The sequence below is a fragment of the Pygocentrus nattereri genome, chromosome 9 (assembly GCF_015220715.1).
Source record: "Pygocentrus nattereri isolate fPygNat1 chromosome 9, fPygNat1.pri, whole genome shotgun sequence".
NCBI lineage: Eukaryota > Metazoa > Chordata > Actinopteri > Characiformes > Serrasalmidae > Pygocentrus > Pygocentrus nattereri.
In genome coordinates, this window is record NC_051219.1 from 6,965,801 (window position 1) to 6,984,910 (window position 19,110).

The window sequence follows — 19,110 nt, forward strand, 5'->3', positions numbered from 1 at the left end:
CACATATATATATATATATATATATATATATATATATATATATATATATATATATATATATATATATATACACATATATCAAACAAATAATTGTTTTTAGATCTTCAGCTGGTTTCTCTGTAATAGTGAACTGTGTTTGTGAGTCAGGGAGATGATTTCTGTCAGAATGTCTTTTTTCCTGGTGAGTGTTTTGTAGGTCTGTTTGTATTTGAGGGTGTAATGATAATGTATCTCATATCATTTCTGTCACAGGCTGTCTGGGTGTGGTCTCTCAGAGAGAAGCTGTGCAGCTTTGGCCTCAGTTCTCAGATCAAACTCCTCAAGTCTGAGAGAACTGGATCTGAGTGAAAATAGTCTGTGTGATTCAGGAGTAATGCTGCTCTCTGCTGGACTGGAGGATCAACACTGTAAACTGGAGACACTCAGGTATTAATTCATTGTACTTTTCTGCCTCCTTAACATACTTTGCTATTTCTGTGCTTGATGTGTTCATGTGTGTGTGTGTGTGTGTGTGTGTGTGTGTTTGTGTGTTTGAAGGACAGAAAGAGAGACATGATGTTTATTTGTAAGTTCTCTGTAACAGTGTTGTAACATTGTAGTAACAGGACTGTAAACTAGTGTAACTTTGTCCATAGTAATTACACAGAAACCACATGTTCTCTGATCAGCACTTTGTACGTAGGAATTAAATAGTAGATATTTTTTCTGGTCTTTGTGACTAAAACAGAGTAAAACGTACTGAAGTCAGTAGTAGAAGCAGCAGAAGTGTAAGTGCTAAGCCAGGTGTGGTCAGTAAGGCTACATTTACACAGCAGGTAAAAGTGGCCCAAATCTGATTTTCCCACCAAATCCGATGTTTTTTACTCTGCAGTTCACAATATCTTTTAAATGTAATCTGTGTGTGACATCAGTCTGAACTGATCAGCTCCTAAACCCACACAGGCAAAATAACAGTGCTTCATGAGGCTCGTCCAAAGGTAAACAATCAAGATGGTCAGCAAGCGCCAGTCACTCCCGGAGCTTCAGTTTCGTCTTTGCCAGCATCACAGGAGCGATTATGTTCCAGTCATTGACGTCTGCGCTCATCACCCACAATGCATTCAAAGGGCACATTATTCAGCCACGGCCACTTCTTCGGTTCATGTCCTCGGATTCTTTAAATTGTTCTTTGACGCTGCAGCCTCGTCTCCTCTGGCCACGTTCGGCCAGTCCTTTCAGAACCTCTCTGACCACTGAGCGGTTGTGATAAGTCGTCTAAATGTTGGTACAGAAACATGAGCCTAAATGTTTATGAGCCTCAGCAGCGTGAAATTATGACAAATGCCAAGCTGGACTGACGTAAAGTCACATGAATTCCGATCTGGCTGTTCAGAGTCACATTGCCGTAGATCGGATATGTATCGGATTTTAATACCACATATGAAAGCGTCTCAAATCAGAATTGAAAATATCAGATTCATTGAGTTTTTTACTGTTCTCACTGCCTCATGGACTCACTTCTGTGTCACATACGGAGAAAAAGATGAGATTTGGGCCACTTTTACCTGCTGAGTAAACGTGGACTAAAATAACCCTCATCAATAGCTCACCCACACCAACAGCTCCAGCTCAGCCTCAGTACAGACCAGCTCTACACTACAGACTGGGGTCTTTGACTAAACAACACCCAGTTATTATTGTTTTACATACAGTGGCAAGAAAAATGTGTCTCTTTTGAAGTTCCTCAGTTTTCTGCATTAATTGGTCATAAATTGTGATTCTTCTTCATCTAAGTCACAACTACAGACAGACACTTGTGCTGAAGCTAAAAACACATAAACAATGATAATATTTGATGTGGTTATATATATATATATATATACTGTGTGTGTGTGTGTGTGTATGTGTACATAAAGTCAAATAACTGTTTTTAGATCTTCAGCTGGTTTCTCCGTAATAGTGAACTGTGTTTGTGAGTCAGGGAGATGATTTCTGTCAGAATGTCTTTTTTCCTGGTGAGTGTTTTGTAGGTCTGTTTGTATTTGAGGGTGTAATGATAATGTATCTCATATCATTTCTGTCACAGGCTGCGTTGGTGTGATCTCTCAGAGAGAAGCTGTCCACCTTTGGCCTCAGTTCTCAGATCAAACTCCTCAAGTCTGAGAGAACTGGATCTGAGTGGAAATAGTCTGTGTGATTCAGGAGTGACGCTGCTCTCTGCTGGACTGGAGGATCAACACTGTAAACTGGAGACACTCAGGTATTAATTCATTGTACTTTTCTGCCTCCTTAACATACTTTGCTATTTCTGAGCTTGATGTGTTCATGTGTGTGTGTGTGTGTGTGTGTGTGTGTGTGTGTGTGTGTGTGTGTGTGTGTTTGTGTGTTTGAAGGACAGAAAGAGAGACATGATGTTTATTTGTACTTGTAGTAATTTTACTCTTTACTGAAAATCTAAGGAGAGCCAGTCTGTTCTAAGCTAACGGCTAACAGTGAGATGTGTTGGGTGTTTAATGACGACTAATTTATTTCACTCATGAACGTTTCTTTCCTAGTTAGAATCCAGTTTCTGCTGCAGTGAAACTGCAGGTGTGTAAATTTGCGGCTCTGCAGTCCGACCGTTCCCCAGAGTGCATTTAGGGCGGAGAGGTTCCTGCACGGCGTTGTAAGGAAAAAATTGTACCTAAAGAAAACGTATTTTTTCAGTTTAGCACTAGTTCACCACGATCAGCGTGACAGTTAAAAGCTCCTGAGATACGTGTAAGTTCACTGGTCATTTAGGAGCAGATAAAATGGTGATATTTGTAGTGCAGACATGAAAACGTCTGGTTCCTAGAACTATAATGGTGAATAATTTTGACTGTAAATTTCTTTAGAAAGGCTCATTTCACTCCAAACTGCTCTGAATGATTTTTACATCTAAAGCGTTAAATGACTGATTCATTTAGCTGAATGGATGGAGTTCCCCTTTAAAGAGAAAGTGTGAGACTGGTGAATGAGAACTGGGTAGATCCTTATTTTACAGAACTAAAGTCAACTAATATTTAATGAAGGTAAATTTGTGGTATTTAGCAGTAATTTTCTGGTTCTTACTTTACACATATATCGTTTTTTACATAACACACTACTAATTACTTCCAGCAGCACTTATTCAGAAGTTCTAAGTTTCTAGGTCAGGTCACCTGTGCGTGTGTTTGTCTCAGAGCTTAAATAGTCCCGGTTTGTTCTGCTCTTTGTGAGGTGTTATATTTTACTACTGTCCAGTATTTTCTGACCGTTTGACTTGGTGTCTTGAACCTTTTGCTTTCTGGATTTCACTCTTTTGGTTTGGCCTTTTGCTCTGGTTGTCTGTGTGTTTTGGTTATTCCAGTTTTTGAGCCCTGTTTGGTTTTGGGACTACAATATTGGATTTTCCTGAGATTGTGTTTTACTTGGACTTACATACTGATAATTAAACAGATTCCATGTTTAAGATCCGCGGGCGTCGTCTTGTGATTGTGCAGCGTTAACAGATTAGATTATTCAGCAGATTATTCATTGATTTCATAGAGTTTAAAGGTTCCCAGGTTAAAGAGAAAGTATGAGAGTGTTGACTGGAAACTGGGCAGATCTTTTTATGATGTTACAGTAAGTAACTAGTATTTAATAAGTAAATATTTGGTGGTTTCTGGAACGTATTTTGAACATTTATATTAATTTACATAACAAACTACTAAAACTACATGAAGAGTATCAGGTATGTGTAACTACTTCCTCAGGATTTAATGATCTGTTGGACTTACTAGTAATATTTAGTGCATAATGATCCAGTTCAGTGTGTAAGTACAGAGTAACTAATGTGAGAAATTCCAGGAATATTTCAGCTTTTAGTGATTCAGTGTTTCTGTAAGTTTATGCATATGTGACAGAGGAAGTAGATCTAAATTAGAAGTAGAATAAATGAGATTAAGTCCCTTTATTTCAGTACAGTAACACATTCAGTATTACTTGGTATGTTTACTGGTAAGTTCTCTGTAACAGTGTTGTAACATTGTAGTAACAGGACTGTAAACTAGTGTAACTTTGTCCATAGTAATTACACAGAAACCACATGTTCTCTGATCAGCACTTTGTACGTAGGAATTAAATAGTAGATATTTTTTCTGGTCTTTGTGACGTGCAGATCATAACCATACGCAATGTTCACATAACCACACACACTCTTCACTGTCTCTCTCTCTCTCTCTCTGTCTCTCTCTCTCTCTCTCTCTCTCTCACTGTCTCTCTCTCTCTCTCTCTCTCTCTCTCTCTCTGTCTCTCTCTCTCTCTCTCTCTCTCTCTCTCTCTCTCTGTCTCTCTCTCTCTCTCTCTCTCTCTCTTTTTCTCTCTCTCTCTCTCTGTCTCTCTCTCTCTCTCTCTTTTTCTCCCTCTCTCTCTCTCTCTCTCTCTCTCTCTCTCTCTCTCTCTCTCTATCTCTCACTCTCTCTCTACAGCCCAATTTGTACAACAGTTGTCCAAGATTTCTAAACTTTGTTGAAGCTCCTCTCTGGTAGGTGACAGTAGGACGAGGTCGTCCACCTAGAGGAGGCATTTAATTGTTGTATCTCCCATAGAGAGTCCAGGTTCTTCATCACTCTGGTCAAGTTTTCCAGCCAGTTCATTGATGTACATGTTAAACGGGGTGGGGCTCAGGCTGCAGCCGTCTCACTCCTCACGACTGTGGAAAGAACCCAGTTCTGATTGTTCCAATCTTCACTGCACATTTACTGTGAGAATACATAGATTTAATAACATCGTACACCCCCCACCCCCCACCTCACTTTCAGTGAGTTTATAAAATAAACCATTGTGCCAAATTGAGTCAAAAGCTTTTTGAAAGTCGATGAAACGTAAAGATTCTGCCTTTATTTTGGTTTACATGTATATCGATTAGTGCATGAAGAGTGAAGATGTGGTCTGATGTTTGATGACTTGGTAAGAAGCCAATCTGGTTTTTGTTCAGATCATTATGTTCTTTTAGAAAGTGAGCTATTCGAGTGTTGAGGAAGCTGCAGAAGACCTTTCCCAGGTTACTGGTCATGCAGATTCCTCTGTAATTGTTTGGGTCAAGTTTGTCTCCAGATTTAAATATGGGGGTGATGAGCCCCTCGTTCCAGACTGTGGGGAAATGGCCTACATTTAAAATAAGATTGAAGAGTTTTAGAAAAGCCCATTTGAATTTAAGGTCAGTGTTTCTTAGCTTTTCATTTAAGATGCCATCTGTACCACAGGCTTTATTGGGTTGGAGTTTTTCTTATAATTCTTCTGAGAAGTCTGAGGAGTCTTTGGAGAAGTCCAGTAGATTTTGATAGTCCTTAATTGTTTTATGAAGAATTTGTAATTTTCCAGATATTTTCTCTTGCTCTACATTTACTGATGAACTTCTGCATAATTCCCAAAATGGTTTCTCCATATATCCCCATCTCTAACTGCTATATCATCTTGGTTTTTTCTGTTTAGTGATTTCCAGTGGTCCCAGAATAAATTTGAGTTGAGTGATTTCTCAGAGTAATTTATTTGATTTTGCATGTATTTGTACTTTTTTGTTTTCAGTATGCATTTATATTGTTTAAGTATCTCACAGTATTTTGTACACAGTTCCTGATTATGCGGTTCTCTGTGCTTCTGATTGGATAAACTTCTTGCCTCTTTTGTTTAGCAGTCCTGATCAAACCCTTTGTTTGACTGGGAGCTCTTTGATTTGTTTTTCTTAACAGTCAGATGTTAAATTTGTGTTGCATGAGCAAAGATTTTGTTGAGGTTTTCCAGAACCACCTCGACTCTCTTTATTTGGGGGGTAGATGTTTGACAGGAAGGAGTCAAGACGGGTCTGGACTTCTTGACTGTTGATAGCGTGGAGATATTTTTCAGTGCTGTCCTGAGCCCACCTGAGGGGTGGTCTGAGTTTGTACATTGGGCTGGGTTTTTGCCGATTATCATTTGTAGCTGTTCTTTTCAGGTATATAGTGATTTGGCTGTGGTCAGAGAGGGGTGTTAATGGCTTGACTGTGAAGGCTCTCAGGAAAGTCAGGTCCAGATCTGTTATGGCGTAGTCCACCATACTGCTGCCTAGAGCTGAGATGTAGGTGAGCTGACCAGAGGAGTTCCCTCGCAGCCGTCCATTTACAATGTACAGACCCAGGGCTTCGACAGAGCTGCAGTAGGTTCTTCCCATGTGCGTTTATTGACTTGTCGCAGTTTTCTCTTGGGGGAGTAAGAGGGAAATATAATACTTTCTCCTGTTATAAAGTGATCACCTGATAAAGTCTGGTTGGTCTCCTGTTCTTGCGTTTAGGTCCCCACAGATAATTACATGGCCTTTTACGTGGTTTTTGGAAATGGCTGATTTCAGTTTCTAGATTTGGGAAGGTTTCTTCATTGAAATAGGGGGATTCTAATATTGCACAAAGGAATAGATTTTGAGGTGTTGGGATTAATTGCTTACTAATTTTTAACCACAGATTATTTTGTCCTTGTTTTATTGTTTCAATAGAATTGGTTAGTTCTGATTTAAACCATGTGAGCATCCCCCCTGAGTTTCTACCCTGACTCACTCCTTTTGACTTGGTGGAGGGGACCACTAACTCCCTGTAGCTTGGGGGACAACCAGTGGGTTCCTCTCCTCTACACCATGTTTCCTGCAAAAGTAATATATCAACATTTCTTACTTCCTTTAAAAAATCAGGGTTTCTACTTTTTAAACCAAATGAAGAGTTTAAACCTTAAATATTCCATACAGAAATGTGAAAAGATGTCATTCTGTTCAAGCTGAAGTGTGTTACTATTAATTTATTTTGAAATGAGAAAAATAATTGCAAATAAATAAAAGAAATACTTTGAAAGTAGAATTTGACGTCTTAACCACTGAACTTAAATTGAGTTATATACTTTTTTTAATGTCCTTTACCTTTATGGTAATGTGACTTTTACCACAGACCCTGTCCCATTAGACTAGTGCAGATTTGGCTGAGCATCTGCTGTGTGTCTCTGAGCTCAGAGTTATTAGAGTTTGCTGGTCTGCTGACAGTCTGAGCGTAGGTCAGTGCTCCTGGCCTGGTCTGGAGTTGATGGGGGGGTGTGTTCCTGTCATAGGTGCTGGTGCTGGCGGGAGGCTGGGGTTGTTACGGTGCCTCATCTGCCTATCTGGCTGTTCTGGATAGTGAGGGGTGTGGTGTCCAGGTCTCAGATGGAGGGCTTGTGGAGTTGCTCCTTCTCATTGGCTCATTCTCAGAGCTCATTTGCATGTAGCTGCCTCGGCATGTTGGGGAGACTTTTCAAAATTCAGCGGTCAACTGATGCTCTAGCTTTAGCCTTTAGCTTAGCTTTAGCTTTTATTGTCAAAGTCAGTTAAAATACGAGTAAAATGTTAAAATAATAATAAAATAGACGTTTTCTCTCTTTCTCTATCTCTCTGTCTCTTTGTCTCTCTATCTCTCTCTCTGGCTCGCTATCTCTGTCTCTCTCTCTCTGTCTCTTTATCTCTCTATCTCTCTCTCTCTGTCTCTCTCTCTGTCTCTCTCTCTCTGTCTCTCTCTGTCTATCTCTCTCTCTGTCTCTCTCTCTGTCTATCTCTCTCTCCCCCTCTCTCTAAAACACACTCTTTTTCTCTCTGTCTGTCTCTCTGGGTCTCTGTCGGTCTCTCTCTCTGTCTCTCTCTCTGTCTCTCTCTCTCTCTGTCTCTCTCTCTCTCTGTCTCTATCTCTCTGTCTCTCTCTCTCTCTGTCTCTATCTCTCTCTGTCTCTGTCTCTCTCTCTCTCTCTCTCCCTCTCTCTCTCTCTCTCTCTCTCTCTCTCTCTCTAAAACACTCTCTTCCTCTCCTAATGTTAAACAGTGTTTAGTGTGTTTTTACTGTAATAACAGTATTAAATGCTGTATTATTGCAGCTTCTGCACTAGTTTTGTATTGTATAGTTTTGTGGGTGTGTCAGTCGTATAGAACATAAAAGTGTAAAATGTCTGTAAATTGAACAGTTGCTGTGTTTGTTTATGTCCGTGTTCATATAAAACGAGTTCATCCAGTTTTATACTGAGTTGCCATGTGAACAGCTTATTAGTAATATTGATATTTTCTATGTTTATTCCTGTTATTAGTGTTGTAGATGATATTGATAATAGTGTTGGGGAGTTAATAGCGAGTCATTTATCAGATTGAAAGCGCGTCTAGTATATTTTACTGTACCTGTGACTTTCATAATGGATTGCCGGTGGAAAAGCGGCCAGTTCCGATTGTCATTGGTGAAACCACGTAGCCTGTGGGCGGGCGAGATGGGCCAGTCTACCAATCGGAGAGGAGAATCCAGAACAAGCGTGAGGAAGATGGCGGGAGAGAGAGCTCGGGCCTGGTGATTGAGCGCGGCCAGTTTCGCCTCGGATCTGTTTGGATCTGAACTTTTGCTGTTGGTGGGTTTATTTTTTCACGGAAAGACAGAGTGGAAGGAAGGTGTCACCCAGGACTCAACCACTAGCCAAACCGACGAGTGGTGAGCAGCTGTACGTGGAGCTTGAGAGCGCCGGGTCTCCGCATGTCTTTCAGCACATGACCTCTCCGCCATTGACCTCTCACTCATGGAGAGCTGCGGACGGGAGGGTTGAATCTGTCTGTTGATTTCCGTGCAGCGAGCACTTTGTATATATTGTATCTGTGTGTTTGTGTCTGTGTGTATTGGCGTCATTGGAGGAAGGATGTGGGGGTTTGGGGAAGGTCTGCACTAGTAAATAGATCAGTAAAAGCCGCGTCAGCGGTGGGAAAGAGTCATTTGCGTGCTGAGATCAGTTGAGGGCGCTATTCTGTGCCGCCCCGTCCTTTATGGGGTTTGTAAGAACAGACTTTGTGGACCCCTATCAGGCTAAAGTCAACCAAAGCTCAGGGTAAGAATACAAGCAGCTTTTTTACAAGATGTGAGTTTGAAACTGATAAATAAAAAACACTGTATGAAATTAGCACGAGTTCATTTAGTGATCAGATCAGACCAAACACAGCTTTGATGAATAAAGACTGAGTTTATTTCATTGAGTTTATTTAATATGATGTTGGCGATGCGCCTGACAAAGTACCATTTCACCCCAAAGGGGAGGTTCTTTACTGTACGTTATTTTCTGTTTATAATAATAAAGTGAGAAGTTACATTTTTACATAAACACTTCATCTCTCACTTCATGTCTCTCTAACAAAAAAATCTCCCCCACAAAATATCATGTTCTACATTTCTGTCTTGTTTTTTCTTCTTTGATGTGTGTTTGTTTATATGAGAGGATCATACAGAATGAATTTAATTATGCAGTTTTTTCTTCTTCTTAATTGCTTGTGTGAGATGTTGGTGTTTGTATAGATTGTTTATGTAGTTGTGTGCAGAACCGTAAATATGAGGACGTTTTTCTCCATCTTTCTACAGATTACGTCACTGCAGTATTACAGAGAAAGGCTGTAAAGCTCTGGTTAAAACTTTGAAATTAAATCCTTCACACTTGAGAAAGCTGGAACTGGACTTCAATGAACCAGGAGAGTCAGGAGTGAAGATGCTTTCTGCTCTACTAGAAGATCCTCACTATAAACTGGAGAAACTAGAGTAAGTTACTGACCTGCTTTGCATTTGTTGTTTACATGCAGCTCACAGAAAAGCTGATCTAAACCTGATTCCAACAGAACCCTGACCTTCAGAGTCCTGATCTTTTATTCTCAATATCTTTTAATATTTATCTTAAAAATTTAAACAAATTTAAATTTATCTCATGAATTTAATCTTTTTAATGGTTTCTGACTTTTTTTTTTTTTTACCTGTTTTACATTGAATTTCTCCTCCTTATTCAAGTACATAATCGTTTATCTAATCTCCTCATAAAATTCTCCTGAAAAATGAATAACTTGTGCTTATTGGCTGTTTTGACTGGGTATTATGTAAATAAGGTGGTCTCTGACTTTTGCACAGTACTGTATGTGTGGGCTGGTGGTGTTTGATATATTGAAGAGTAACATAATGTCAGTGACTCCTTTGGGGACCTTTTGTTGGGAGCAGCTGTAACTCGTTGATCTGAAGATTGGAAGGACTGAAGAGTTAAAGTGGCAGTGATGTGCTCGAATGTGAAGATGGACAGATTAAATAGATTTAATATCAGCCCAGTAATTCTGACTGATATACTGCCAGCACCGTTCTGACTGCAGGGTTGCTGTGAGGAGATCTTCCTTCACTTACTAGAGGAAGTAGCAACATTCTGTAATATGAACTTGTTAAAAATCCTGACTTGAACAGGTCAGATCTTAATTTAGGGTTTAAGGAAGTTTCAGTGATATGGATCCATGTTCATAGTCCATCCAGACCTTCACCCAGTGGAAGTTAATCTGGAATAATCTGGAGCTCAGAATTTGCTCACCAGCCTGCTCCTGCACCAGGAGGAGAAACGGAGAAACAGAGAGAGCGAGACATGGTTAATGGCTTTGTGAGGGTCTCATTGTTCTGTCTTATGTTTTGATTCCTTGTACAAAGTTTGCATGTTGAGTCTGACTGGCTGTAAAAAGTGTCTTCATGTCTGACTTTCTGTCTTATTCTGTGTTTTACAGCATCTGAAGACGATCCACACATTAACTGGTAGGAGCCTCTCACACTCAGAGCTTATGAGCAGAGGACGACGTCTCATAGAACCAGTCTTGGTGGTCAACTTTGGTCAGTTGTTTTCCTGTATAACAGTGGCTGCAGCTTGGACAGTACGTCTGTCAAACTCCTGACATTTGAGGACGACCCCACATTGTTTAGCAGGACACAAGGTGCTTCTCCTCCTCCCAAAGCACCTGGACTCAACATCAACCCTCTCAAACCAGTGGAAACGTTGACAGACTTTCATAAACTCACTCTAGAAATCAAGACTTTCTGATCTGCACTGTTTAAGCAGATACATAGTATACGTGGTTGTAGTTTTCCTCCTCATGGTCAGTTATTCTGTATTCAGTTTGAGTTTGATATGTACTTTATGTAATGCCTTTAAATCATTTTATACATTGTTTTTCTTCACTACACTTAATAAAAACTTAATAAAAGTCTGTGGACATGAAATCATCCTGAAATCATCATATCAAAGCCCAGTTATTTTAACCAAAGCCTGAGGTCATCATAGAAAAGGCCAGGTGTGTTAGCCTAAGGTGATTCATTGTACTTGGTAACAGCCTGAGGTCATCACTGTAACACTCAGCTATAGACAATATGGTTTCTATGGTAACAGGTTAAGGTGACCATAGTAAATCCCAGCTTTGTCAGGCTCTGGATTATTTAGTCTACATAACAGTCTGGGCTCATTATAGTCAGAGCCTAAATTTAAACTCCAAATATCTGATTACATGTTAAAGTTGGTGAGATTAAAACCTTCCAAGAACAAACGAACATCGACTTTCCAACCAGAGCAAAATGTTTTAAGCAGGATGGAGAAGCAGCATAGAAACACCAGCTTTTCAGTCCAATATAATGTTTGGTTAAGCTCATAAGACTTAGCACCAACCTCACAAAGCCTTTTCACAGAGTCCTTAACCCTGTCCAGCCTCGAGACTTATTCTGCCTCTATAATCTCACCTGGTCTTCTCAGCTTTAGAACTCAGGAACGCTTTAATGCCACAGTTTACTGCGCATATCATTAGAAACTGCGGAATCTACCGTTTCTAATATTCAGCGGCTCCATCGCGGTCCGGTAAAGCATCTGTGAGGGATCCATTGTGGAGATACAGCACAGGTCAGTAGTTTCCTCCTCAAACACACCAACTAAACCTGCTAATGAACACATGAATGTGACCAGGTGTGTTTAAGCAGGTAAATCACTGCACTGTGCTGGACGCTGGGCCTCCAGGACCGGAGTTGTGCACCAATCCACTACTTAGATGTTAAGGTCATCATTTGGTGACCTCTATACAGTCAGTAGGGAGACGAGATCCAGCCAAGACAAATCTGAATGAGCTGAACCCGAAGCTCCTAGTGAACACATCTATTCGGAGCCCCGGAGGGACGGAGGTAAAAACTGGTTGCCACAACCTCTGGGGTGAGCGGTTCTTTGACCTGCCACTGTTTTTTTTTGCTCTTACACTGTAAAAACTCTCTGATCTCTAAACTAAACTGACCCCTGACCTTCTGGCACTAACAGACTCAAAGTCAAACTCAGCAGCAGAACCAATCAAAATCTCCATTTCAGCTGAGGGGCGGGACATTTCCTAAACAGTAAAGCCAGTGTGATTTCATGCTCAGTGAGAGAACGACAGCTGCAGCTCACTAATCCAGTGAAAATGCTCTACTGCAGTAAAGCACTGGGGTGGGGCCACTGCACAAGGCCAGTTCAGATGTGCTGCTCTCATTAATGAGAGAGACTTGCTCACAGCTACAGAACAGGCCTGCACTGATGGGGCTAATGTGTTGGACATGTTTAGACTTTTGCACTGAGATGTTGCTGAAATAAATAAAAGCTGTTGGTGAAGCTCAACTGCAGTAGCCTAGCATGATACAGCTTCACCCCAACACAAGCTCATTCCAGCCCAGTGAGGCTTCACTGACATCAGTTTAGAGAAAAGAGACTCAAATCTGTGTTTCTGGGTGTGGAGACATTCGCTTCAGCTGCTTTTGATTCACTGTCCTCATTAGCACTAGAGGCTAACAGTAGCTTAGCAGGACGGCTAAAGCAGCACATTCATAGATCTTCTTCTAAACGAGTGTCAAGGTTTAGAGATTGACATTTATTATGACATTTTTAGCAATTTCCTGAGCAAAACAATAAAACATTAAAAGATTTAACAAATTCAACAGAAATGACTTTTGTAACTGTGCTTTAAACTACAATTCCCAAAGATTGTACAGGGGATTTTTTGTTTATATACCCCCAAATACACTCATCAGCCACTTTATTATGTTCAATTGCTTGTTAACACAAATAGCTAATCAGCCAATCACATGGCCACAACCACTTGCTGAAGTGCAGACCAAGCATCAGAATGGGGAAGAAAGGGGATATAAGGGACTTTGAACGTGGCGTGGTTGTTGGTTCCAGACGGGCTGGTCTGAGTATTTCAGAAACTGCTGATCTACTGGGATTTTCACACACAACCATCTCTAGGGTTTACAGAGAACAGTCCGAAAAAAAGAGGAAATATCCAGTGAGCGGTCAGTTGTGTGGACGAAAATGCCTTGTTGATGTGAGAGGTCAGAGGACAATGGGCAGACTGGTTCCAGATGATAGAAAGGCAACAGGAACTCAAATAACCAACCAAAATCTCTGAGGAACATTTCCAACACCTTGTTTAAAGTCTACCATGAAGAATAACTGCAGTTCTGAACGCAAAAGTGGGTCCAACCTTTTACTAGCCGGTGAGTGTATATTATAATTACTGTAACTTCAAAAGTTCTCATATAAAAGCATATTACTGTATGAACATCTGTGCAATTAGACAAAGTGAAAAATATTAAAAAGCCATCAATCCTAATGCAAAATTTCTGCATATAAATGATTCATACACCAGCATAAAAATGCACACGATACTGCATTTATCTGCAGAACAAAGTGCAGAACAAACTGAGGAGGTGAGATCACTGGATACAGTGGTGTGATAAAGTATTTGTCCCCTTCCTGATTTCTTATTCTTTTGCATGTTTGTTACACTTAAATGTTTCAGATCATCAAACATATTTAAAAATTAGACAAAGATCACACAAATAAACACAAAATGCAGTTTAAAAATAAAGGTCTTTATTATTAAGGGGGAAAAAGAAATCCAAACCTACAGGGCCCTGTGTGAAAACGTGATTGCCCTCGCTGTGATTTATCATCTTTGGAAAGCTGACTTCAATTTCCCTAGCCACACCCAGGCCTGATTACTGCCAACCCTGTTCTCAACCAAGAAATCACTTAAATAGGACCTGCCTGACAAAGTGAAGTAGACCAAAAGATCCTCAAAATCTAGACATCATGCTATGATCCCATGAAAATCAGGAACAAATGAGAAACAAAGTCATTGATATCTATCAGGCTGGAAAAGGTTATAAAACCATTTCTAAAGCTTTGGGACTCCAGCGAACCACAGTGAGAGCCATTATCCACAAATGGTGAAAACATGGAACTGTGATGAACCTTCCCAGGAGAGGCCAGCCAACCAAAATTACCCCAAGAGTGCAGCGCCGACTCACGGACGGGTCACAAAAGACCTCACAACAACATCCAAATAACTCCAGGCCTCAGTTAAGGTCAGTGTTCATGACTCCACCATAAGAGAGAGACTGGGCAAAAATGGCCTGCATAGCAGAGTTCCAAGAAGAAAACCACTGCTGAGCAAAAAGAACATAAAGGCTCGTCTCAGTTTTGCCAGAAAAGATCTTGGTGATCCCAAGACTTTATGGAAGGTATACATCCCATTACATCTGGCGTAGAAGTAACAGCATTTCAGCAAAGGAACATGATACCAACAGTAAAATATGGTGGTGGTAGTGTGATGGTCAGGGGCTGTTTTGCTGTTTCAGGACCTGGAAGACTTGCTGTGGTAAATGGAACCATGAATTCTGCTGTCTACCAAAAATCCTGAAGGAGAATGTCTGGCCATCTGTTTGTGACCTCAAGCTGAAGTGCACTTGGGTTCTGCAGCAGGACAATGATCCAAGTCACACAAGCAGGTCCACCTCTGAATGGCTAAAAATAAATAAATAAAAATTAAGACTTTGGGGTGGCCCAGTCCAAGTCCTGACCTTAATCCGATTGAGATGCTGTGGCATGACCTTAAAAAGGCAGTTCATGCTCGGAAACCTTTCTGCAAAGATGAGGGGTCCAAAATCCACAGCACTGTAAAAGACTCATTGCCAATTATTGCAAACACTTGATTGCAGTTGTTGCTGCTAAGGGTGGCCCAACCAGTTCTTAGGTTTAGGGGGAAATCACCTTTTCACACAGGGCCCTGTAGGTCTGGATTTCTTTTTCCTAAATAATAAACACCTTCATTTACAAACTGCATTTTGTGTTTACTTGAGTTATCTCTGTCTAATATTTAAATTTGTTTGGTGATCTGAAACATTTTAGTGTGACAAACATGCAAAATAATAAGAAATCAGGAAGGGGCAAACACTTTTTCACACCACTGTAGATACAGGGATAAATGAGGAGGACAGGATGGAGAGATAAAAAGAGAGTTTGAGTGAGAGTAACTATCACTGCTGTTTACACTGCTCTGCAACTTTTCTGAACTCTGGAAATTTCTTATTGTTCACGTCTCTCTCTCTGCTCTTTCTCTGAGCTCCCACTTCAACCGGCTTATCTCTTTGTCTTTGGCCTGAGCCAGTTCCTCCATCTCTCTTCTCAGCTCTTCCTCTCTCTCCTGAATCACTCTCTCCACACTTTCTTACATCTCGTTGGTTAGTAGCCACCATCATTTTCTAACACCAAACTAAAGTTCTTATCCATCAGTCCAGTGACCTGAGCGCGGTCTGCCATGTTTTCGTTGTTAAAGAAGTGATAGCGTCCACCACACGTCTCCACCACTTGACTCAGCTCGTTTCCTGCTGTAGCCAAATTCTCCTTTATGGTCTGGTTTTTCATTTGGTCCACCTCAGTGAAGAGAATGATGGTGTACTCATCTCCAAAGATCCACTGCAGTCTCTTCACAGTCTGTTGTTCCTCCTGAGTGAAGTGACCCACCAAGAGCACTACGAGGAAGATGTGTGGTCCAGGACAGGACAGAGTGATACATTCAACCAGTCTGTTAATCACTGCTGTTTCTGTCAGGTCAGTGTCAAATAAACCGAGTGTCGAGTGTCGACCACATACACTTCATTACCAGCAACTCTCTCTGCTCTGGCCTTTATACACTCATTGGTCACTGACTGAGCAGAGCTGGACACATGGAAGACCTCCTGGCCAAAGATGGTGTTTCCAGTAGAGCTTTGCCCAACACCAGTCTTCTCCACCAGCACTATCCTTAGTTCAGATACTTAAGAAATAAAGCACAGAAATGTAAAGGAAGGACACTAATTTAGGACCTTTCTTTAATCCAGATCATCACATTTTATTAATATTATACAAACAGAAATGATTTTATTTTATAATAATTGTATTATTTCAACACTTTTGCATATAATGGTGGGTCTATATGTATGTATGATGGTTATGATTTTGGGGAATATAAGACATGTCATGTGAGGCTTTTGGATTTGTGTATTTTGCTACATTAAGTCTGTTTATTCTCAGAACTGTAGAAGTAACTTAATTTGGACTTTACTTGGTCCAGTGGAGCTCAAAGAGCATATTAGCTATGGCTTCATATTAGTGTGCTGCATTTTAGTGGATTTGGATTCATCTCAAATATTGTTTTTGTTTTTAATTATTCAGTTATTTTGTTATGTTTCTTTATTTTTCCAGCTGGAAACTTACATTTAGGACCTTCATGTCTGCTGCTGGTCTCTCCTGCTCTTTCTCAGCTGTATGTGCTGCAGCAAGAAAACAAAGAAATACACACTTAAGAAGAGGGTTCTTTAGTAAAGGCAGTGAATATGTTTAGAACCATGCCTGTTTTTTTTCATGGTGAAATGGCTCTTCAGACTGATGGAGAACGTGTTTTATGTGGTTCTATATAAAAACTTTTTGAAAATTGTTTTTAAATCACACCAGACAATGTTCTTCTATTGTTACAAACCTGACATCATAACAACAGAAGAACCCTTTTGGTGCCATATCGAATCATTGCCTTTACTAAAGAACCTTTGAAGAACAACCTTTTTTAATAGTGTAGGTTAAACCAAACAACCATAAAACATTAGTCAATGTTGTTCAGGTTACTCTAACTGTAAAGTTAGAACTTCGTGTTAATTTGTTTTTGATTTTTTTCTAACAAGAACAGATTTGAAATTAAAAGTAAAGCTGCGCTGCTGGTGGATCCACTGTAAAGCCGGGCTGCTGGTGGATCCGGTGTAAAGCCGGGCTGCTGGTGGATCCGGTGTAAAGCCGGGCTGCTGGTGGATCCGGTGTAAAGCCGGGCTGCTGGTGGATCCGGTGTAAAGCCGGGCTGCTGGTGGATCCGGTGTAAAGCCGGGCTGCTGGTGGATCTGGTGTAAAGCCGTGCTGCTGGTGGATCTGGTGTAAAGCCGAGTTGTGGTCATCACAATCCTGTGTTTATCTAATGGACAAAGTATAGCTCTGAAACTGTGTGTTGATATAAAGACTGAGTAAGGAACACAAATGAAAAATCACTCAGTCACTTCTCTGTCTTCACTGTTTGCAGCCATTTCGGGTGAACAGGAAGTTGTGTAATGGAGGCTGTTTCTGGTTTTCTCTTGGTTTCGCTTTATTCTGTGTACGGACTCTGTCTCAGTGGGTGAAGTCCAGCAGTCTGTTTGTCGAGGCTTCCTCAGAGCTCCTTCTTCATGTAGCCATACATTAGCTTGAACATGTATTTAGTAATTAAATGGTTTTAACGTTTGACTGATTCTCCTAAGAGAAACTACGAGAACAAGTCTATCAGAGGAGAACCGGCATCTACAGATTTAAACCTGCAGTCAGAAATGGAGGAAGCAGACAGTAAGTAGGCCTTCAGTACCCACGTTTACATGCAGCCTTACCCATAAAAAATTTGACCAATTGCTCAATCGGAATAAAATATGTCCATGTAGACACCTCACTCAGAACAGTCTAGTTTGATTGAGGCCATTCAGAACACAATTTCTAGCCAATTGAGTGATGTGTGTAGTCCTGTAAATAATCTGTTAAATAGAAGAATAATATCCGTGTAAACGTCTGTATCCGATAACGTTCCCAATCAGAAAGTTTAAGTACAATCTGATCATGTGCATCACATCATAGTGAAAGTTTATAATGTTTATCATAGCGGGAGCAGAAACTGGTCTGCAGAGGAGATGAAGTTTATGACCTGACCTTCGTTTTCCTCAGTCTGACATAATTTTAAAATAACTAAAAACACAAGCACTGCTCACTGCTGCTCATCGCACTAGACTCACATAATGCTCGTTGCCAAGGTAATGTCTACACTGAGTGGTGCTCCAGGCATACGAATAATTTGGATTTCTTGCAGTGAACAAGTAAACTGAGATTTTCTATCAGATGGTTTAGTGTAGTGAACAGTCAGTTGTTATGATGAAGTAAGCTGGATTGCTTAGGCATTAGACCATACCAGGGCTTTTTCCTGATGGTTTGACTGCGTTTGACTTTCATGTTGGTTAGGGTTGGTGTGGGTTAATCGGGTTAATACTACTTAGGCAACAGAAAATCTGCAGCAAATCTGACTAAGGGACAGAGGCATGTTTACCAGAGTGTTACATCACCTTTCCTTTTAACAGCTCTCAATAAGCATTTGAGAACTGAGGACACTAATTGTTGAAGCTTTGAAGGTGGAATTATTTCCCATTCTTGCTTGACGTACAACTTCAGTTGCTTAACAGTCCGGGGTCTCCGTTGTTGTATTTTGCGCTTCATAATGCGCTACACATTTTTAATGTGCACTAACACCCCCATACAATCAGAAATGCTGGCTTTTCAACTTTGCGCTGATAACAATCTAGACAGTCCTCTTTTTTTTCCTCTTTGGCCCGGAGGACACGACGTCCATGATTTCCAAAAACAATTTGAAATGTGGACTCGTCAGACCACTTTTCCACTTTGCGTCAGTCCATCTCAGATGAGCTCAGGCCCAGAGAAGCCGGCAGCGTTTCTGGGTGTTGTTGATATGTGGCTTTCACTTTGCATGGCAGAGTATTCAATGTTGGTTTTCTGCCTTGCCGCTTACTTGCAGAGATTTCTCCAGATTCTCTGAATCTTTTGATGATATTATGGACTGTAGATGATGAATTCCCTAAATTCCTTGCAATTGCATGTTGAGAAGCGTTGTTCTTAAACTGTTGGACTATTTGCTCACGCAGATGTTCACAAAGGGGTGAACCTCGCCCCGTCATTACTTGTGAACGATTGAGCCTTTCAGGGATGCTCCCTTTATACCTAATCATGACACCTGTTTCCAATTAACCTGTTCACCTGTGGAATGTTGCAAACAGGTGTTTTTCGAGCCTTACTCAACTTTCCCAGTCTTTTGTTGCCCCTGTCCCAACTTCTTTGAAATGTGTTGGAGGCATCAAATTCAAAATGAGTGAATATTTCCAAAAAACA

General features: G+C 40.6%; 3 protein-coding genes across 3 annotated transcripts in view; 2 read left to right on the forward strand and 1 right to left on the reverse strand.

Moving 5' to 3' along the window:
* The window catches only part of LOC108415618 (protein NLRC5-like), an 802,877-nt gene that overhangs the window by 403,505 nt on the left and 380,262 nt on the right, over positions 1–19,110 (forward strand). The window contains 2 exon segments of the mRNA XM_037540830.1: positions 253–426; positions 2,066–2,239. Coding sequence (XP_037396727.1) covers positions 253–426; positions 2,066–2,239 — 348 coding nt within the window.
* LOC108415395 (NACHT, LRR and PYD domains-containing protein 3-like) overlaps positions 1–19,110 on the reverse strand; it is an 843,678-nt gene that overhangs the window by 378,630 nt on the left and 445,938 nt on the right. The window lies entirely within an intron of this gene.
* Positions 8,569–11,053, forward strand: LOC108414881 (NACHT, LRR and PYD domains-containing protein 9-like). Its single transcript, XM_037540878.1, has 3 exons — positions 8,569–8,865; positions 9,390–9,563; positions 10,553–11,053. Exons 1-3 carry the CDS (start codon positions 8,804–8,806, stop codon positions 10,557–10,559), a joined length of 243 nt encoding a protein of 80 aa, XP_037396775.1. The 5' UTR covers positions 8,569–8,803; the 3' UTR covers positions 10,560–11,053.